Raw genomic sequence first — 23,929 nt, 5'->3', positions numbered from 1 at the left:
TTAGTATATTTGCAACTATTTCTTTCTACAGAAAAATACTTCCTCTCAATCTCTGTCTAGCAAATCCTTGTAGATTTTACATAAAGGAATAGTCTTTCAGTTTCCAGTGCTCTATTTAACAAAAGTACTTCCTGTATACCTATAACTATTGGTGATTTAAATATTGTGCTATGTTTCAAAATCTGACCAGACAGCTCTCTGTGATTCAACAGAAGTGTTCACTATAACCAGTACAAATGTACCACAATTTTTACGCTGTAGTCACTCAGAAAACAGGTTTGGAAAATGTGAAGTTGCATTTCTTGCAGTTTTTGTATGACCATTTACAGAAGCAACTCCAATTATGCCTTTAAAAGCCTTACAGTTAAAAGACAGATAAACCCTACCTAAGTATGTTTGTTCTTTTAGGTAAACCAGATTCTAAGTGATCTGAAAACCTTTCTTTAAGCAGAAATTTAAAATAGCTTGACTTCATAAAGTGTCCTAACTACTGAAATTAAGTCACTATAGTCACAGCAAATAACAACAAACAGGTAAATAAGAGTGTGATATTAGAATACTGATTCTCAGTACTTCAGGGAATCAGCTAAAACTGAACAGCTACCAGCATCGTTTAACCCAAATTCTGTCATGCTGAATATCCCAAGTGCCATGTGCCAGAAGCTGCATGACCTCTCCCCAAAATGGCAATTCTCAGTATGCAATAGCATGCATTTCTGAAGAAAATACTACATCCTCATCAAGTGGAGCTATTCAACATTCAAGAACTGAACAACTATATTAAGAAAAACAAACAAACAAACAAACAAAACATATTAGAGATACACAATGTATATTTCTTCATTGTTGAAAACAAAATAATTACTGAACTTTAAGCAGATGATTTATAAGTACCACAGAAAATGATGACAACTAAGTCAAAGGCGTGAAGACCAATTTCTCAGCAACAACTTGCAGTCAGGACAGAATGTAAAAATCATATTGTTGTGGAAAAAAACAAGTAGGGAAATAAATGTGTTTTCTAATTTTCTCCTGCATCTATTTTCATTGTTTCCAAAAGAGCTGAAACTGAGTGTTATTCTGAGCTATCCACCACCGTCAGAACATCTAGTAAGTCTATCTTGGTGAAATACAAATTAAAGATATAATTATTTTTTATTAACACCTTTTACTAGAATAATACAAAAAAGGCTCCAGTTAGAATCAGGCATGCACAGCTGCAGTCTGTGTGTGTGTGTATACACCTGCATATATGTGCATGCATCTATACAGACTCCAGGAGCCTCTACAGTTCAAAACATAGCAAAGAGCTTCAAACTGGCTCCAGAAGGATTAGGCTCTCCCTGTGCCACAATGCTGCAGCAGCAAAAGCTACTGCCTCAGAGATAAATACTGGTACAGGCATATCTGCATGGTATCTCGCCTGAACTGATAAACTTTAACCCTCTCCACACAACCTTGACACGAATGTCTCAATTCCAGTTGCAGACCCAGCTCAGTTGCAACTACTTTAAATGCTGCTGCATCATGCTGCATTGGGCAATGCAGACATCCTTGCAAAACAGAGGAACGTACAGTTCACAACCTTGGGACTGCAGATTTAATCTTTAAAATACATGCCCAGTATTGTGACCAAAGCACTCATCTGAACTCTGGGGTGAGCTGCCACAGAAATACCTAGAGGAAGCCCACAAAAAGATCCACAAAAAGATGCCAGGTTGGTGACAACACAATTCTTAAAAAAGGAGAAGCAGCAATCCATTTTCTCCCCATAAATCTTAAAACAGAAAGACTCTTACGCTGATGATACTAAGAATTTCAGCTCAGTTTGTCTGCATACCCAGAAAGGGGCACTTTTCTAGTTTTACTGGCAGTCGAAACATTGGTGAGATTCAGGGGAACATAACAATTCATATCAGAATACAAGTTATAAAAATGATGCTTACCCTCAACCCATACCCTCCATCATAACATTCAAATAACCTCAGTGAAATACCTACAAACATGAAGGACTTCGTGAAGTGATCGGCCTTGGAATAGAGTGCATTTATAATTCAGTACTGATGTTTTTTGTACCATGTTTTGTATTCTCTTTTATGTACCACCCATAAATAAATAGATAATATTAAAAAATCTATCAATTGCTTTAAGGAATTCAAAATTAACTTCAGTGTTTTATTTTGCTCCTTAGAGGATGAGATTATCTGAGCAACAAATACAAAAGGTCCTTTTGTGAAAATTTATCAGAGCAAATAAAACTAACAATTCAAAAAAGTTCCACAGACTGGATCCTTTTCACAGGATGTTGATAACTTATCCATTCTCAGGAGAACTTCAAGAATTAGTTTTACTAACTATCCCTAACACAGCAGAGGCGGTTTTAAAGGTCCTGGTCAGACAACATGCTGTTGAAAGATATTATCACTAGTCCCAAGGTGCCAGAATGCTCATTTACTAATCTCATGGACATAAATAGGTTTTGCATATGTACAGGCTGCAGAGTGCAGGCAGAGGCTAGAGATGTGAGGACTCTCCTAACACACTGTCAGTGCACCCCACTACAGTGTTTGTATTCTTGCTCCACAGGTCTTACTGAAGATCCAGTACTGTTCAAGAAGCTGTTCTTTTTTGGACATGTAAGCAGAGTTTTAAAAACTAAAATGTGCTTTCCACTTACATTAACCCAGTGTAAATTAAGATTGATTTCATTATGTCAATGATAATGAAATGTACAAGCAAACTTTTTTGTGCAGTTACACATACAAGTTCCATCACTGATTTGCTTAGCTACTATAGGTTATGTGGTAGATTAAGCTATTTAAGGATGGATCCCTCTGCCTCAACAATTCCTTCTCTGCTCTTTTTCAAATAAAACCAATTAATTTGGTCTGTATCACCAGCTCAGGGAGACAGTAAGTTACGCTACAACACGACTCTTGTCAGTTGTGAAGTCTTCTGTAAAAAGGCCCTGGTTTGGGCTTGAACAAATTGCCATGGCTAGATTTGTTCTGCAGGGATATGTATCTTCCCTGCAAACATTCAAGGGAGGCTTCCTCCCTCTGCTCCTGTTTTGGGAATACCCTTTTTTGTCAGTGAAAAAGGGAAGATAAATAGTCAATAAGGTTAAAGGAAGCCAGTTCTCAATGAAGTAAGAGTCATCCTCTGCCTGGAACAGACTTTGGACTCCTTATAAATAACCTGGGTCAGAGGTTCAAGGGATAAGAGTAACCCCTCCAAGCGCTGAAGATGCTGAAAATTCATAAATAATGAAGCCTCATAATGTTGGCTATGAAAGAGCTGAAGGGCCTTTCATTGTGTCATGGTCCCAGTCCAAAGTCCAATAGAGACAAAGGGAAAACACCGATTGCCTTCAGTGTCTTGTAAGACTCCAGAAAATTGTTGGGTTGTTGTTTTGGTTTTTTTTTAAATATGAATGAAGGTGCTTTTACCACTGAAAGCGTTTTCCCATAGCCATTAATAATGTCTGTAGTATCTTTTCTAACTAGGGCATTTGTTTACATAAAAAATGCAGTCAAGCATATTCCACTTAAAAACCGAAGCAATTTCTTTGATGTTTTACGTGTACTGAGCACAGAAATAACTCTAAACTACCTTAATCACAGTGAAAATCATATATTCAAACAAGGAAGTCATGCATTCCATCTAACAAGGTACCTTTAGTAAAGATTGACAAAGTTAATCTAAAATGGTTGAAGAATCCTATCCTAGAGTGCTATCTTGTCATGATGTTTGTCATTAAAATCAGGGTCATAGTTATAAAAGGCAATAGGTCAAAGCAGATACATACATCTGGATTTTTATAACTTTACTCCCTTGATTTGAAAAATGAAGATGTATAAAATACTGTAAGTCATTCACTTACCATGGATTTGGTGAAAGGTCGAGCCAAGGTAAACAGCAAGGTATACACCCACCAGTTACGATGAATGGAGGAGTAAATCATATTTCCAGGATGGACTGAATTAGACGTCACCCCATGGGGAGAAAGGCGTCGGTTCAGCTCGTTGGAGAATAGTATATTGCAAAGCTTGGAACGATTGTAGGCCAACATAGCCCAATACTCCTTCTTAGATGGAGAAAGCAGGCTGAAATCAAGTTTTCCAGAGGAGTCTTTAATTTCTGTAAATCTAAAAAACAGTAAATATGCTTTAGATAGCCCAGAGTTAATTCCTCTCTTAGAAAAACATAAAATGTAGACAACAGAGTAGAACTTGGCCAGAACCAACATAAAACAATACCTTATTTAGCAGTTGGAAGCACCTACTTGAAATTGCCTGACACCCAAGGAACAGTCCCATATAATATGGCAGTAAAATTACTGAATAATTAGAAAAAGCAAATGATAACTAAAAACAAGTCAAAAAAGGCTGTAATGATTTAAGGCATTATATGTAACTTACAAATCACTTTATTTTAAATCGAAAAAAAGATTTTGCCACAGATGCATGAAAGCACAATCAAGTTGGAGGAAATAAGGTAGGATAAAAAACTTCATTAGAAGAAGAGAAAACCAGCATTCTTTCATTTTCCCTTCTTCCCTTCCCCTGATTATTTCATCCAGTGTTCACATACTGCACACTTTCATTTAAGTGTTCAGGTAACTATGGATGAGTCTCACTGCCTCTTAGACTCTTTTTTAGATTAAAAATTGATGAATATAAAGGGGTTATAACCTTGGTAACTTGCCATCAATAGTCTTATATGTTTAAAAGATAAATGTAAACAAAGCCAAAATGAGTTCTGGCAGAGTATAATGTTTTTAAGTATACCCATGGCATGGCTGAACACAAATCAAAGTAACTAGTTGATGTTTTTTAATTGGGTCTGACAGAGTCATTAAACACCAGCTGTTTGTTTCTTTCTTTTTTTTTTTTTTTTAATAACAAAGTAGTGAATGTTCTAAAGACATTTAGATGAAGGAAATTAAGCTTCCATATAGCATTTTCACCCCCAATTCTTACAGTTCGATTTATCAATTTAGTGGTATATCTTAATATTAGAAAATGATACTAAATTTAGTTACAGATGTATGTTTCATTCAGAAGAGCTACTAAAAATAAAAAGTATTTAGCAAGCTCTTTTTAATACTCAGAGCTTTCAGAATCAGCTGGGGAGAACAGGGATAAACATAATTATAGTACACACTAGAAAAATGTTTTAAAATATCTTTACTAATTTTGCATCTCATGCCCAGAAATTAAGAGATCAGCTGGAATTTCTACATTCATTCTGTGAGCGGAATTATAATACACTCAGAGAAAAGCTACTACAGTATTTGAACTCAAGAGGAATCCAGGATGTTCTGTATCTTGTGGAATTAGCCCTTCAATTTCAACAACAAAATTTCTCTTTCATAATTTTTGGTTAGATAAAATACATTTCTGAAATTAACAGGACTATTCTGGGAGGAATTTCCTATATTCATTCCTCAAGTAATTATTTATGACACCAAAAATAAACTATAAATAGAATACTTTGTGTATACTGTATAACAGAATCACAGTGGCATATTTTGAATCCAGTACTGCAAGTGTCCTTATGTGAGTCAATCTTACTTATGTCAGCAATCTCATTGAATTCAGTAGGATAAGGGCTGTACAATCAAATTAACAACACAGAAATAAAGACAGAAGGAAAGTCAACCTACTTATTATTCTGATTTTATTATGATGTGCTTAAAGTACCCAAAAGCTTAAATTAAACAGAATTCATTTGTGTTGAATCCAGAGAAGTAACTAGAAATGAACGAACCAGAGAAGCAAACAAATATTTTGCCTTGGAGCAGTCTAGTATGTTTTCTGCAAACACGGGACTTTGTTTTTCCCCTAACAGGGGGTCTTGACTCCAGCGAAAAGATCCAGCCAAGGTTTATGGAAGTAATTAAATACCGACACTTCTGTTTTACAACATAGTTTAAAGCTCAGAGTTCTCAAGTAGGTCAGAAAGTACTACTACCCAGTAATACCTAATGTCTAATCTAACTCCTTACATGAACTTTTTGCCATTAAAAAGATTGTGGGGAAAAAGCACAGTTATTTACAGTGATCAGTTTAAGTGTTAAGATACACCGTAATCCATGAAATGGACCCCTTAGAAAAAGGGAAATTTACTAGTTGTGTTTATTATTTTATTCAAACAAAATTTATATTTTTTGATGGGCTTTTAGAAACCTTGGTTGATCTTACTGAGTTAGCAATGAGCACTTTTAAAAAATGTTTTTGAAAACACAGATAAAGATGTCCAGAGATGTGAGATCTAGTTACACATTACACTTAATACAGCGAAAAACAAAGATGTAATTTAAAATACTATCAGAAATACAAACTTACAAAGGGGAACAAGCAGCTGACAATTCAACATAATCTCCCATTAAATAACAGCTCATTTATACGTATCCCGTTGTGTCCTCCACATCTGGCAAGTGATTGGAGTTGGCAGATTTATTTCTAGAGCTATCTTGCCCACCCTGCAGTAGCCTCCCTCACGCCTAACAGGACTCTGCTACTTGCTTTCACAAACCTGGTGTGATTTGCAAAGATAAGGATGTCCAGATTTTGTTACCACCTAATTACTAGACACTTCATGTCTTTTAACACCAGGGAGGATTATTACTGGCATTTTCTATTGCTTCCTTTCATTTCAGCCATCATAAATCTAAAATGGTAAAAGTAAATCTATCTGCAGAGTGTCATTTATACTATAAGCCCTTGTGTTTGGAAGTGATAAAGGTTTCAGCCCAACCCTTGGCTGGTCTCTCTCTACCAGGTCCCTGGGGTTACATTTTATGGAAACATGATTAAAAAAATAAGCTTCATTCTAGGTCACCAAAACATTTCAGAAATATGAAGGTGGGAAAGAAAAAAAAAGAAGCGCACTCACACATTCTTCCTTTTGGTTTCCTAGAGCTGTTACACACAACCAACAGTGAAATAGAAATCAACAGTAATGTTTAAAGCTGGACATTACAGGTTTAATCCTGCAGTCCCTGAACTAAATCAGAAGGCAATAAATGGTTTGTGCCCGCTAAAATTCAGTATTGGGGCATGCATTTTACACAAGGAACTTTATTTAAATTGAATCTTTCTTTTCATTTATTAACACAAACACTAAAAGCAGGTCTGAAATAAGACAAACCTTATTAATTTCCTTTTTGCCAACTGCACTTCTTCTAGCAGTAGAAAAGATGAGCATCTAACATTTTAATTAAAAAAAGCACCAAAAGAGGCATGGCCAGATTTCTAATATGTATTAACTGCACTACTTCCCATCTTACAATTATACAGCTAATGTCTGCATTGAATTCCCTAATTTCTCATTATAAAACAATTGGATTTCATCTAGCAGTTTTTAATTGTATTGTTTCTCCTGCTAAAATAACTCCACATTCTTCTTGGTAAGATGTTGAAGTTGTTGAATGACAAATCAATATAGGTCATGCCATTCAGATTTAATCAATTATTATTCCATCTCCTTGCAAAATCAATGAGTGGTCTGAAATGCGGCAACAATCTGCATTCATACAAAAAATGATCAAAAAATACCTACATATGGTTATAAAACTAGAACACACTTTATCCAGCAACAGAGCCAAATCCAGTAACATCCACAGGCATTAGCAATGCTTCTATTTTTAGAGCAAGGCCTCACATTTTCAAAAACTTTTTCAGTTCTGCCATAACTGTTTTATGCTCTGAGGATTAAAGACTTCAGCTAAATCAAAGGTAACATTCACCAACCTGTGTGACTCGGAGGACACCATCACAACCCTAGCAGGAGATGACCGGCGTAAAATGTCTTCCAGAAGCTGGACAAGATAGAAATGTCCCAAGTGGTTCACCTGGAAAGTGGACTCCAGGTCATCCTCCGTCAAGCACCAGGGAACACCAAACACGGCAGCATTGCAAATCAGTATGTGAAGAGGCCTGAATAATCAAAAGTATTGAATAAAATCGAATCAGGAAAAATAAATCTTAATAAAATACATGTAATTCCCTTCTTGTGTGAACTGGGTTAACAGGGTGTAGGTGTGAAGGCTTTGGCAGCAGCACGGCTGCTGGGCGGTTTCTGTGAGGAGTTGCCGCCTCGTGCCGGTTCCAGCCGGTTCCAGCCGGTTCTGCCACGGCCCCACCTCAGGGCACAGCCGAGCCCCTCAGTGACACAGGCGGCATAGCAGGCGGCATATCGGGGAAAGCCTATTTAAGAAAAGGCAAAACACCACACAGCAGAGAGGAGTGAGGGGAAAAAAGTGGAAAACAGGAGCGTAAACAGCACGGTGAGAGAAGGAGGAAGGGGAGCCGGTGCTCCAGGAGCCGGAGCCCGGGGAGAGCCCATGCTGGGGCAGGTGTATCCTGAAGGGCTGCTGCCAGAGGAGAGGAGCCACGGCTGCAGCAGAGGAAAAGTGTGAGGAGGAAGGAACAGCAGAGAGGAGCTGTTGTGTGCTGAGCACAACTCGCCATCCTCCTGCACCGCTCAGGGTAGGGGGAGGTAGAGGAGTTGGGAGGAAGAAGTGAAGTTGAGCCTGTGGAAAGGGCAGGGGAGGGAGAAGGGAGGAAGATGGTCTGAATTTAATTTTAACAACTTGTCACCCCAAGATGCCAAGCAGAGTAAGACCATGCAGCTTTTCCACTTTCTTCAAAAATACCAAGTAGAATGGTAATTCTTTGCACTTTGAGACTCAACAGGACCAGAGCAAACTCTGTACGTCCTGAACATTCCCAAGAATAGTGATCAGCGGATGGATGGCTGACATGCACAGGCAGGTCACCAGAAATACCTCAACACTATCACTGTTCTTCCAATTGCTAATCAGGAAACAGTCTCCTCCTGGAGCATTTAGAAAATAAACTTTTCCTACAGGAGGAACAACTCCTATCACTTTCTTACGTGGGGTACACATCTATTCATGACTTCTGCATAATCAGTAAGGTGAAAGTGATTAAGAAATAAAGACACAATGCAACAAGGCATATGCCCACATGTTTTATACTTCTGCAGCTTGCGAAGTATGCTGTTGAAAAAATAGAAGTTGATACAGGCTGAGCTGGAAAATAAAAACATCCTCCAGAAGCTGTAGTCTTTGGTGGAAAAACTGCACACAATACATATAAGATCCTTGAGACAGAATCCTTCCTCACTCAACTCAGCTAACAGTTTAAATAGAAATGACACAATGAAGGAACTTGAAATGAAGCATTCCTAATTTGCTTTGCAAAGGGTAAGATTCTACCAAACTAAGCTAGAAAAGAACCGAGACTGTCACATACCTCTTTTATTCCAAAATCAGGTCCAGAAAATTTCAAAATCCTTGACATCTCCACCATAATCTCAGGATGCTACACCCCTTGCCACCTTCCCAACCTCCACAGTAAGATTAAGGACAAACATCCTTTCTGTTCTTTCTTGTCTTTTTTCAAATCCTTATGAAACACAGCAAAGACTCCAGTTCTGGGACCTCAGATGGATCTACATGTATCATCTCTAAGGCAACCTCAGCACCGATAGCATATTCTTGTCCATGAGTCAGAGTCTGATGCAGCAGACCTCAGCAAGCATACGAGCTGGAAAAACTCAGACTTGAGAGTCTGCATCTGGCATCCCTGGCCATGATATAAGTAAATAGGAAAGGTCACAGTAAATAATGACAACCAAATAAATACTTTCCATTCCTGCACTAACTATGCAGTAATACTTGTGATGTCCTAACACCACAATATTAACATCTGTCACATTTATTTGCTTAGTCTGTTCCAGCTTATTACGTCTTCATTGCAATTGGCCAAATCCCATGGTACAAAATCAACTACCCAACATAAACTTTAATTCTGATGACAATAAGTGAAGCACAACTGGGAAAAATAGCTGCTTGCCCTCTGTTCTTTTCAAGTACTTCCTCACAGCCTTACACACAGAAGATGACAAGAGACCCAGAGTCTGATTATTATCCTACATGGTTGAAGGACACACGTACTGCAACTTTAAGCATCTGCAAAAGGAATTCTGGAATAGAATGAAACATGAAGCCTGAGGTTGTCAAACAAACCTAAGTAATTAGATTCCTTCAGGCAGGTTTGAAAACCCCGGATTTTGATAGCCCAGTTTTCAAAAAAACATTTCTGGGGGAATCAAATGCACCTCAGGTGAATACTGGAAGAGCTGCATAAGCATCGACATAAACAGTAGGCTGTATTTCCTTATTAAAATAAATTTCAACTTCAGGCCCACTGGGAAGTTACCAATGTAGTCTGCTTTAATAAGAAGTTAACAATCTAGTATCTGTACCTGTGCCAACGTGGAAAATTTTAACAAAAAGCTTCAGAAGCAGTATGAAATCTCTGTGCACTTTGGGAAACTCATTTTCTGAAGTGCTGAATTTCTGATTTGCCTTTTGGTCAGTGACACTTACATGCATAATATCTTCACGTACATGCTACACTCACATAAGAAACTGAAGATAAAGGGGGACTGTCCTTTTAAAGGCAAGGAGCTCTCTTGCTGTTCAGATTAACTTGTAAAAAAGGCAGGGTTTTTTTCCGTCTTTGCAGCCTCATTCAACACAAAGCAAGCAGGCTATTTACTAAGATATGCATGATCATATTTTTTAAGATACCTGACCTTTTGAGGCATATTTTATCAAAATGTTTTAAACCCAAGTTCATTTTGCGTGTTCGACATGCACCTGCCAAGAGGAAAACAAAACCTCATGAAGCTTGAGAGTGCATGTGTGGAAACTTCGGATGATTCACCATCTCTTCTGAAAGTTTATGAAAAGCTCTAGCAAGAATTAATTTACAGATTTATAAATCCATTGGGAAAAAAGAACAAGTTTCTTCATCGCAGATGTAATTTTTGGTATAAGAGCTTCCTGTATGAGAACTGAAACACAGGAGTAGAGCAGTAATACAAAAAATACCATCACCATTCCCTGCAAAAGCTAATATGGCACTTTTTAAAATATCACAATTCTATTTGATAATTGGCGTATGTACTATAAAGTAACAGACCACAGTAAGACAGAAAATACTCACATATGAACCAAAACTATATTCCACCTATCCAAACTGTAGTATCCTTCATTAATACTAATTACACAATAACTACCAGAGGCAAAAGACACACTCTGTACCTAAATCTGTCAGCTCAATTAATTAAAAAGATGATTCTAGAATTATAAAACAATAAATGTAGTCACTTCTAAATTGTCAGAGCATTTAATTGGGTTTTATAAAAGAAATAAAATTATGCTTTGGTTCTTTTAATGAGATTTGTATTTTTCAAATAATATTTTGTTCTAATTTTTTAAAGGAAAAGTAATTAAAATTAAAGAGACCATAAAGTTAAAAGTATTTACAATATTTTATTAAAAAAATCCATAAGAAATATAAAAATAAATACAGAAACATTTTAAACTAATATCAGGCTGAAAAGATAGTGTCAGATTCCTTTGCAGAATTCCTTTATTTTTAATTAGCATTAGTGGTTTTAAATGGTTAAAAACTGATTTCTCTAGAGTACACCGCAGAAAAGAAACCTAAAGGGTTGTATCAATAGATACTGCTGTTGTGCTGTTGTGTCATTTCAGCTCAGAAAGAACCACCTCTCGGATTTGGATCCACGTCCATTAAGCTATCGGTATCTCTCGTCAGACTGCTAACAAAGGTCCAATTACTGAAAATTGTCATCTAAGTTTTTCTGACCTGGACATTTACACACCAGGAAATGAATGAGATTACCTATGTAACAGCCACCATATAGTTATGAATTTCAGCCACAGATGACAGATTCTAATCTCAATGGTGCAGAGCTCTATATCACTGAATGTATCATTATCCAGGAACAAAATTTTTAAGATACATGACAATTCACGGCACACATCTGGCATTACAGCTTTGCTTTATGACAAGAGTATTTTTAAGTGATAGCAGAACTATGACTTTAATTTCACAAGTTCTTTAAAAACATTGTTGCGATCTACATTAGACTTCCTCCTGAGCCCAAGGAAAAAAAAATTCCCCCTCGGTTTAAAATAGTTTGTAATCCACATCAAAAGCACAGGCCAACAAAAAATATCATCAGGAAAGGAAAATTTTCTTTAGTGTTTATTCCTGATATCGACATTACCAAGCTGCTCCCGCAAACCATGACACCTATTTGATATTTCTGGAAACACTGTATAGTTAAAACCTAAAACCTTGCAGAGTGTTTTGAAAATTTACCCCTATGTCTCCTTAAAATGTCTTCAGTCAGTGACCTACTTCACACCAAGTGAGCTAACGTGGTCTACCATTACAATTTAAGCTTGCACTGGGACTTCAACATGAGCTGCTCCATCATAGCACGTAGTCACTGTTTCTTATCTTTCACAGCATGAGTGGGACTCAAGAATACACTGCTTTAACTGCAAGCTACACAGCAATTCTAGAAAACTCTCACTGTGCTGCTAAGTGTTGCTACAATTTTGTGAAAGTTAAAAAGCATGTAGAATTAACAAGGACATTCTTTATTGTGAATATCTCAGCTGAAAACCATCTAATATCTTGTGCACTTCACAAGTCTGTGATACGTTACTAGCCCTTGCACTGGGCAAGTCATTCAGGTTTTATATGCTGTGCTCAATTCACCATTAGAAGCAACAAAGCAATCCAACTGCTCTGCATTATTTGAAAATACAGTAAGTGAATACATTAGAGAGATACAGAAATTAAGTTGTTGCTATAAATCAGTTAGTTATGAAATTTAATAATCAATTTGTTAGCACCTGATGTAAAACTATGATCTGTCAGCAGCCTCCCAAGCTGGCTGTGTGCAGCAGTAGATATTTCCAAGGGAATTAATTACTGATGATTTGCAAAGGTAAGAATAATATTTTTCAACAAATGTAGCCTGTGCACTAGGAGGTTAAACAAACACCACCAAATGTCAACAGAACTCTTGGCTTTGGTGTTCTCCCATTTCAAATGTAATGAAATAGTTAACCTGAAATTATGCAAAGGGAATACTTTCAAATCTTCCCATGAAGCAGAATGTCACACCATCTGGGGCACTTCTCAAGTGATTTGAAAAGTTCACACTGTTTGGAATTACACAGAAATTCAACAGAAAAGGCCTTGCCATATCCCCAAAGTCCCATAAGCAACTGCAAACCTATGTCACGGCCAGTAAAGACGGCAGAGTTGTGACTTCTCTTCCACAAAGAAACAAAGTCACAGCCCACCAAACTTTTTCCATCCTGTAACTCTGAACACCCATGTTGCTTTCTGTGAAAGTTAAAAAATGGTAATTTCTTTTGTGAGGGAATGCCTATATTAACAATAGGAATAACCAACATGCAGGCTCAGCGTATGGCTCTCCAGAAAAAGGGTGAGTTAAACAACTGTCTCCAGAAATCCCTCGGAGTTGATGGGAAAATGAGCAACAAGAAGATCACTGAGAGCAGATAGCAGCAGGAAATCTTAGAACCAAACCAATCTTAGAACAAACCCAAAAATATTTACTTTCTTGGCGAGGGAAAAAAAAAAAAAAAAAAAAAAAAAAAAAAAAAAAAAAAAAAGGAAGAGAGCACTGCTTAACTCAATGAATTTTGGAAATGAATACCTAATGTTTAACTTCTCTTTTTCTAAAAATATTGACTGAAAAGTCAGCAACAATACCCTGTATTGCCACCTGTCAGCAGACAGAATTGTGGATCCTTGTCAGACAGGCTTCATTTTAAGGCAAGCCAGTAACACAGGACTTAGAGCCCTGATGGTTGACCTCCTGCTAGAAGCAAGGAAAATTCTCTGAAATTCATCCTACTGGATTTCTTTGCAGGATTTGACACTGTTGATCAGCAAATACTTCTGCCCCACTTTCAAGAGATTAATGGGAGTGGACTGAAATTGTTCTGCTTCTTCCTTCATACCAAATACATGGAAATTATTATGAGCAGCTGCCCCTATGTCTTCATAATATATCATCTGCATACTGCCATATAGGTCAATCATCTCTCAATTATTATTCATTACCTCTATAAAACCTTCAGTAATACAATTTCATAAAAGTTTGGAGAAGGAACAAAGGTCCCAACAGATTTAGAACTAAACAGAAAACATCCATTAGTCCTTGTTTTCCTTTTATTAGCTTTTCTTACACATACAGGGGGGAAAAACCCAACTAAAAAAAAAACCCACACCATCTTACACCTCCAGAAATTAATAAATTATCTTCCTTTGAAGAAAAATTCTGTCATTTTAGCTCTAGGGGGACAGAAGAGTTTGAGAGGCCTTGTTTTCCTCTTACTGGGGTACAGAAGTAATTTCAACTACTATGAAAATTTTAAAGTTGAACTTCTGAAGAGAGATTAAGACTCAGTATTAAATAAAGAAAAAATTTAAAAATTAATGGTTTTAAACATTTAACATTAATACTTTAAACATTGGTAATGTTGACTTCAAACTGACTTTAGTATAACCTGCACTGCCCAAAGCACCAGCCCTCAAAGAACATCCAAACTGGGATTTCTTCTTCTACTCTTGTATGATCTTCATGAAGACTACACACAAAGTAAGAAAAGCAGGGATGAGGTTTAATTTGTTGATGTGATCTGTCTCCCACAGTTGGTTAATTTATGCACTGCAAGTATGGTACATGATATTAGAAATCTGGGAAATTTGGAACTTTTTAATCTACATTTTCTTATTTGGTATAATGACACCAGTAAATCATTCTATTTTGATAACAAATTATTGCTTAAAAATGAAGGTCAAGGTTAGTATTTGTACTTGCTTTTTAACTTATAACTACAAGGTAAGAGGGAAAAGGAGGTAGAACTATATTTTACAAGAATGTGGTGTTTCTTCCTTCCATTAGGTTCATACCAGGGACTGTCTCACCTTTTGGGGGCCTATTATCCATAGCTCTGAATTCCCTTTTACATAGCTATAATCTAACCCTAAATTTCCTCAGACTGCCAGCACACAATATACTCAGGGTATTGATATTAACAACACGTGTCAGTGCTGCCCTTCCATCACCTTTGTGCCTCCCCAGGACATTTCAAATCAAGATCCATTCAAGAAACCACGTTTTCCTTCATCAAAGTGTCTCATCTTTGCTAGTTCTGTATCCTCGAGGACTCAAAATACCTCCATACGTATGGATTTTGAAAGTCCTGGAGCCACACTGGGGTAGAAAAGGGATAGAATAGGGCTCTGCAACTTAATTTCTATATCAATTCACTCTTCAGCTTTTCCACTCTGCATCCTCTTCCTTTTCTCAAGCCCTGGCACAGTAAGAGGAGCACTTTGTTCCATTCCTTGCCATGCCTTTCAAAGATATTTTTTTCTGTTTTATTTTAAATCTCCCTGATACTTATGAGACAGCAGCAATGAAAATATTCAGAATCTGGTAATTTTCATTCAACAGCTCACCTAAGGACATATGCTACCTCAAAGTGGACACATACATCTTTTTAAAAATCCCAATAGCAAATCTTTATTTACATATATACATAGGCAGTTACAAACAAGCAAAAGCCAACTGTAAAGGAACATTCATTTTTGCAATAACCATGGACTGATTTGTTGTTTCTGCATATCCTAAATATATGAATTTCATTTGTACACAGTGAGCACTTGTTAGGAAAAAAAAAGCTACAACTCACAAGGAAGGTCAATTACTACTTTTATTACATATCCGTGATATTTCCCATTGAAACCAGCTAACTCCTTGGAAAAAGTTTTCAGGACCACAGTTGATCATTCAAACAATAAAACACTTCATGCATTCTGAACATTTCACTTGCCAATGACAACTCATTCCTCTGTTTTGCCTAGAGATATATAGAGCAGTAATAGAGTTCAGAAAGCCCCTAGCAGCTGTGTGCTGCCATTCAGACCTGAAAGATTCCATGTTGTGATAAAAATTAATGTACTTTGACATCCTCTGGGATTTTTGGTGCCTTGGGAACTGCTAATGAAGAAATACAACCTTTTCAGACTATAACGCAAATTTTTGGATTCTAAGATGCAGACGCATGTGGTATATGCATGGCCTGTCTAATATCAGCAGGAAGGCTTCCAGACCCAAGTGCCAAAAGACTCTGCCTTTGTGTGTTTTAATTATCTCCCATAGAAAGCCTTTAACTAAGTAGACTAAATACATTTTAATGTATATTTCATTAAATAGCTACTCCTGCATTACATTTCAGAATTTTTAGAAGACAACAATAAAACACACAGATCTTCTTAAAACCCATTAAGCTATAATGCTGCAAAATACTTGTTTTATTTGCAACAGAATACATTTTAAACAGGCGTATTAAGTTGTACATGTTTTACTTCCTTAGATACTCAAAATGGCCTTCACAGCTGGTGCAGCGTGTGGAAAATTTTTAGGAATACAGGACGCCAAGACTTTATGAGCCATCTTAGACTAAGCCTAGATTTAGGCATAGACACATGGCTCGAAATGGGAATCAGAACAACCAGTGTGCTGAGCAGGAAGCCATTGGAGGGTTATCAAGGTTTCTTCATTATGTTCCAGTTAAAGAGTGCAAAGTGTCCAAAGACAAGTGGCAAGTTTACAAATTTTAGACAGCACAGTTATAGTCATAAAACTATGTAACAAATACCTAATGAAATCTTTCTGTTAGTAATATGTAAAAACACCTAATATTTTTGCAGAAGCAACTATATGTAAAGTTATGGTGAACTGTCAATCCTATCTTTATTTTAATACAGACTTCTACTTTTAAAAAAATCAGTGTTATGAGGCAGGAGATATCTCCTCGATACAGCAGATTAAATGAAAGGTGATCTGGTGAAAACATGATGATCTCTGCCTCCAGTAAAAGAGGGGAGGGGTGGAAGCTTTAGAGATTTTTAATTTAAAACATAGTGGAAACAGTATTTGATCCACATGACTTGACACATGCTACCACAATGGGGTAATTATGTATGAGAGGTTAAAAACAGAAGAAAAGAAGAAAGGGGGGGAAAAAAGAAAAAAAATATGCAGAAAGCCAATCCCTAGGCTTTAATAAGGCACAGTACTACCATAAAGAAAAAAAAAAAAAAGAAGCTTCACCCTAATATTATTATGTATGTTTCAAATGTAGTCAGCCTTTGATCTTATTTAAATTTAAGATATGTGCTGTCTGCAACAGCCACTTCTGAACTATGCATGTTTCAATACTTAATTCAATGTGGATATTTTTTGATATCTCAAAACGTACAATGTTGTCCAGAAGTTTGTGCCTCAGTGGCGCTGTCAGAATGCCAATTGTATTCTAAATTGAGAATAATAACTTAATGACTCGTTACTAGTTTTAATTCACAAAAAGTATTTCTATAAATGGCAAAGAGTTAACCGATTTGTACAGGGTTAGAAAATATGTTAAAATTTTGGAAGACAATACACAGTGGCAATGATCATCTCTGATCTACTGCAGAACTATTAAGCATATTGGCATAATGGCATCACTAATAATTCATTTTAATCATATATTTATTTTTTCTGTATCTTTTAAGTTATGTATGCATCAACTTGCTAAACAGATCCCATTTTTACATATGCATTTACACGTATTAATAGAATTTATCATGCAATGCCTATGATTTAATTGTGGTTAAATTGGAATTAGAAACAACTTAGCACACCTGCAATATGTCAGTTATAATACATGTAAATGCAGAAAAACAGTATTTTGGAGTGAATTTTCAGCAGGCTCTGAAATCTTAATTGCACCCGCAAGGTTTCAGAGTGATTCTGCTTGCAGCAAGAAAAATGAATGTACTCATAGAGTTTGAGGCCTCAGTTAAGGAAGCCAGTTGAAAATCTGGCCCTCTCCATTTTGGGTCTGGTTAGGGAAATAAGAAGAGACTAAAGTTCCAAATGGAGAATCATAATTCATAACTTCTGTCTTTTCCATATTTCTACACAAAGGATAAGTGAAGAAACTGTCAGCATATGCCAATTCTTACCACAAAAAAAAAAAAAAAATCTATTTTAAAGTATAGGAAAGTAACTGCAGTGAAAATCTACATATGGAAGTCCTGGATAATTGGGAATTGCTGCTACCAATTCAGAAAATTCTAAGTAGTAGCTGTTGGCAAACACTATTTCATATTTTTGAAGTCAAGAGTTTTCAGGATAATTTCATTTTTTTTCCTTGAACATTGAGAACATTAAATTCCTATCTTACTGTTTGGCTGAAGATAACTTTAATTCAAACCAAGTGGCACTAGGCACCACTCAAAACTAAAGATGCACATAAAATTTCATCTGTAACTTTACTGCTCACTTCTGCCTGCTAACTGTTTTGAACATGGAAGCATTCTCATGCTGAGGATCGGGCAAATGCCATGATACCGTCATTCTAAATATTGACAACAGGTAGCTATTTTGGAAATTTTAGAACTGAAACATTAGTGCTGTCTTCCAGTTAAAATATGCAGGCTTTATTCAAACATGTGATGATTAAACTGGGAAACAGACACTAAAGTATCACATTCCCAAATCCACACTCCTACACAAATATCAAATCCTACAGACCCTGAACTATCAAACACTGATGCTGACTAAATTTAAATGCTACGTTGCATACAATCACAGGAGGGCAGTCATTTTGTCTATAAAGTGGATTAATACCAACCATAATTCCTCACATTGTGCCCACTCAATGAAGAGGAGATACATTTCAGTGTTTTTTAGTTCCAAAAGCTTAATATGAAAGATTGGTAGGTCTGCCTCTTCCAGCTGCACAAAAATCAGCTAATGCCAAATCCACTGTAGCTCAGAACATTATTATAAACAGATCATTTATTTGATTTTTCATAACAGAGACAGTCAATCAACTGCCTGAGCTGGAAACTAGTAGAGTGGAAAGACTAGAGATGCAGATAAAAGAAGGAACTTGAACAAATCTAACCATTTAGGTGCACTGAGACCTCTTCTCCTAACCCTAACCCTAGCACTGTCTTCACATGGAAACAACATGGAGGTCATTCACTCCTGGTGGAAATATCAAGTGGGGAATGTATCTCCAGACACAAGATGAATACTAAAAGATAGCCAGAAATCACAGTTTAAAAAAAAAAAAAAATTTCACAGAAATAACAGCATTTTAATTCAAACTACAGGAGAGTCTAAAATTAGTCATCATTACTGTTAAATAATGAACTGGCTTTCTCTAAAGAATTTGGTTTGTAATTTATTCAGCCCTATCTTTTACCAAATTAGACTTCCATTTTATGTATTAGTCATATTGTGTTCAGGTTGTGTTACAATGAAGTAAGAGGTAGATCAAACATTAAACACACAATAACGTTTTATTCTGTCTTCTCCCAAAGATGACTTTGGGAGATACAGCTAAATTATGTTTAGCTTATTTTGCCTACAGAATCTTTGTAACTGTGAGAGCAAGAAAATCTGGAGAGCACTATTCTGCTCATAAGAAAAGTTTATATTCTGCTACGATCACAGAACTGCAGGATCCAAAATAATCTGCAAAACCATTCTCCCCCAGAGCTTTATTTGAAACTGCATGGATAAAAAAAGTCTCAGGAAGAGTAACAGCTGTATCAACTCAAGAGTATAGATAAAGCAAACAAAAAAAGTATTTTTTTATGTGAGGATGAAGGATTTTCTAGAATATATTTATAGGAATACAGAATAATTTACCAGTGTTTATATACTCCGAGCCCAAATTCTATCTGTGGACAAGGCTACAACACCTAACAAATCCAAACAGGAATAAAAGATTCCCATCAAATCTCAGAAGCATGATAACTTGAAGATGAATCATCTGATTTTTACTTTCAAACCAGGAAGGCTTCTTCGCTCTTAAGTGCTACTCCAATTTATATTAAATGATTCTTTTCCAAGTAACTCTTTCATCCTGTTTATTATTTATGTCCTTCTAAATGATCCCTCTGTTGCATCATTTGTTTTCTGTATGCAACCAGCCCCTGTTAAATTCCTGCTGAGCAAATGACATTTCTTCATTCTTCACGTAGTTTCCACAGACTCTCAGATTCTCAAGCACATTCAAGAAGGCTTTTTTTTTTTTTTTTTTTCTTTACAGGTTATTTGATTAAGGCAAAAGATACACAATCTCAGCAATTTTCCCTCTGCTCCCTGCAATCCCACTAACACCTTCCCCAGGTGTAATAGGTTTTGATGTTTTAACTTAATGAAATTTAGGGATCCTTTTTCTGGATAAGTTCCATTTTAGTTTTCTCATCCAGGAAGAGTTCTGTGAAACACAGTACTTGATCACTCTTTTCCAATAGCTATCAACCAGGGCAGAACAGGCTCCCAGGTTGCGATGTGACTATGAGTACACCCTTGTTGACAAAAAATAGTACCTAGAGCCACAAAGTGTCCCAGAAAAGTAGAATTTCATAAGACAAGCAAGTCTATTCTCTAGTTGATACATTTTTAGTTATTTGGTTAGGTGTCACCAAGACCAACAGATGCTGTAGAATACCAAAGTGCCCCAGAAAGCAATAGCGGACTGGAGAAATTAAACAGATATTAAAACCATCTGCACCCAGAAATTTAAGGTGTTCACCACTGAACACTAAAGGCCTCTTCACATAACATGTCGTGAGAAATAAAAATAAAGATCTTCATTAATATGTGTGCATTCATATTAAAATTTCTTCATCACACTTTAAAATAATTGTAGTTTTGTTCCCAGAAAACAAGATCTATACAACTCAGAATTCAAATGATAGTTTTGTTTAGGATAAAATCAAACACTGTATTTGCTCTTCTAACGACTTTATTGTTAAGGAATTTGTAAGAGCTTTTGTAAGAAAGAAAACTATACTCATAACGTATTTCCTATGTTCATTAACAGGATTTACAGCTACCTCATGGGAACGGGGGAGGGTGTATCACAGTATGCCTTCTCCTACAGGTACATGAAATCAGAGATATCAAAGGCTTTTCAGAAAGTTAGGCTACCAGCTGATAGACTTGCCAAATCATAATGAACAAGACTCAGTCTGTCACTGAAGTCTGTAAGATTTCTTTCAATTGTTCATAAAGCTACTAGTGCAAAAGAATCACTGATCTGACAAAAGCCTCTAGACACTATGGCAAAACAAATAAACGAAGAGACAAAAGTAGTTAGTGTACATTAGGGCTGGAAAACACATAGGACTAGCATTGTAGTAATAAGACAATACTGCCATATAATTGCTTTTCTGACCATGTCCAGACATAGTTAAATCACAAAAGATCAGAGACAGAGCCACATAGTAGGTCTTCCAGTCCATTCTCCTGCCAGTGTAGATAATTGTAAGGTAATTCTTCTGTATCTGTATCAGATAAAAGATCTATTGCTACAGGCAGTGTGTGGGGTCTGGTTTCCATCCAGCCTCAGACTTTAAACAAAACATAACTGGAAGTTCATTTTGGTCAAAACCCCACAAGTCTCACAACAGATACAGACCTAAGACTTTCCTATAATGCTTGGAGTATTCCTGCCAGACACAAACATCTCAGCACAGATTCAAGACCGAAATAGCTGAAGGCAAGGGAGAGGTTATAAATGCTGTGTATTACTAAAATTTTTCCAAATAAAATGAGAGTGAAACATTAGTAAAACCTGTCCATCACTGACAACATAATTTAACAGACCTATGCTGGTAAAACAACGTATGCCAACAAAAGTAAACAAGGTTTTACTGATTCTGTATCTTTACTGATTCTATATCTTCTCATTTTATAAGTTCTCTGGCAAAAAATGATTTAAGCATATTCACTTCTAAAGATTTATAAACATTTATAACAAATGGACTAGCTAGGATGACCATGATATGATCTGCAACACACAAATCAAGTTACAAACTGCATTTGGAAGAAGGATGACTTTAACTTTTTGTTGTGCCATATGGTTTTTAAAGAAATGTAGCATATTAAAAGCATGAAGAAATGAAATTAAAACACTTACCATTCTTATATTATGAAACCAAGTTAGTATTAAAGCACCAATACTACAAGGATTTGTCTTTCTATTTCAAGAGTTTTAATATATGAAGATGATATATGATAAGAAAATATTATTACCAAGGATTTTGGCAGTTAAGAAACTTGTGTTAGAAGACAGTTTTGACAATTCTTTGAATCTAAAAGAGCTATAAGTACTAAAATGTCATCTGTCTATCCATGTGAGGTTTAGCTTTGGCAGTATTTCAAAAATGAAAAAAAACATTCTGTGTTATATGTTTTCCCTAAAACAATATATTTTCAAAGCTGTCTAAGAGGCCATATTCTCTTGAGAAGTACAGTAAGATGTATATGTGTTACAGAAATATTTGCAGAAAAAAAGCTAAGTTTAAATACTCACAATAATCAATGGGTCAAACTGTGGATAAAAGCACACAATGTAGAATTTATTGTCAAGAGTTGGCACTTAAAAAGAGCGAAAGAGAGTTTAGAAAAGAAAGTAAGACAAGGAGTGTACTAATTGCTCATCCCTGACCCCTTCCAAACCAATGCAAAAGTGATAAAAAGTTGCCTGAGCTATTCTTTATGCAGTTCAGCTTTGGCCTTTTTCAATAGCCACAGGAGTATCAATGGCCATTTTAAAGCTGGGCCTACACACAGAATAACAAAAGATCTGTATTTTTTTAAGATTTAAACAAATGACCTTTAATTTACATTAAAAAAAATTCCTGTGAAAAGATTATTCACTAACTGCAGTTGCTGATCAGTCCAGCTATGGTGAATTCTGCCAACGGTGCTCAGCTGATAAAGACATTAAAATAACAAGAAATTATTACATGTAATTTTCTGAGTACTTACACGTTCCTGGATTTGAATGCTTCAGCAAAGTGCTGCACACTCTGAAGAGAAGCAAGGTCTAAGGTCATTGCTTCTACCTTGGCTTTATGCTGGAACAAGAGAAAATATATAAAAAGATAAATAACAGCAAGTTTAGTTCACAGTATCATGTTACACTGCATGTGTTATGAAACTTGTCCGATTCACTTGTTTAACATTATAACCCCAGAGTGAATACAAATCATCAACGAGAATGGACAAGCACAACATTTAGTGCCAAAAGTAGCATTGCAACTCTGTGGTTCTGCTAAAAATATACGCTATGTAACACACAGCTTTATATAATACAACGAACTGATACAAGGTAGCATTAAGGTTAATATAGTATCTTTTTTCCTCCATTTTGCTGGTGAAACTTATGTAACTCATGAAATAAAACGTAGAGTAAGAATTATTCTTAATACATGGTATTTTTTATATACCATACCCATAGAAAAATAGTCAGTAAATAGCCTATAAAAAATAGCTAAATTCAAACTTGCGCATACTAATTCAAAACAATCTATTTTTCATAGCAGGTGATACAAAAGACAGTATAAAATTAGTATAGAAAACAACTGACCAGTCTACACAGTTTTTCATGCAGTAAGAGTTTATCAGTGTATAATGTCTTCTAAAGAAATTGCATATGTACTTAAAAGCAACTTTTCACCTAGAAGAGGACAAGCAATCCCATGATGACAGGTTAAAATGACAGGTTAACCTGAAGGTGCTAACCTTAGGCACCACCAAAACAACTCTTCTCAATATTATCAACTTTAAGATCCCTGTTCTCAGATCTTTTGAAATGCTTATACTCCAAATTTCAGAACAAAATGAACCAAAAGTCTATTTTCATTGCAACTACTAAAGTAAAAGTCATCACATAATCAAGTGGACTGTAGTTCTTTCAAGCCACAGTTCTGAACCAGCTTTCATTTCACTGCAGCTTAGTGTCTGCCCTGCAACAGCCAACAGTTGTTTTTAGTTCCGCCATAAATGCTATACTTTAAGACATCTATGATCCTCTGCAAAATACCAACCATCATGACATATAAGTCACATAGATCCCTAAGGAATTATGAATATGTGTATTTGT

At 36.1% G+C, this 23,929-nt stretch overlaps 1 protein-coding gene across 3 annotated transcripts in view; it reads right to left on the bottom strand.

The window, feature by feature from the left end:
- The window catches only part of WWOX (WW domain containing oxidoreductase), a 529,125-nt gene that overhangs the window by 391,989 nt on the left and 113,207 nt on the right, over nt 1-23,929 (bottom strand). For all 3 annotated transcript variants that reach the window (XM_032990637.2, XM_032990638.2, XM_042797682.1), the window contains exons 6-8: nt 22,813-22,901; nt 7,758-7,943; nt 3,884-4,148 (exon numbers count right to left, since the gene is read on the bottom strand). In XM_032990637.2, coding sequence (XP_032846528.2) covers nt 3,884-4,148; nt 7,758-7,943; nt 22,813-22,901 — 540 coding nt within the window. The remainder of the gene's footprint in view (nt 1-3,883; nt 4,149-7,757; nt 7,944-22,812; nt 22,902-23,929) is intronic.

Source organism: Tyto alba, unplaced genomic scaffold, assembly GCF_018691265.1.
Source record: "Tyto alba isolate M040663 unplaced genomic scaffold, T.alba_DEE_v4.0 Super-Scaffold_26, whole genome shotgun sequence".
Lineage (NCBI taxonomy): Eukaryota > Metazoa > Chordata > Aves > Strigiformes > Tytonidae > Tyto > Tyto alba.
This window is presented reverse-complemented; position numbering and strand designations above follow the sequence as displayed.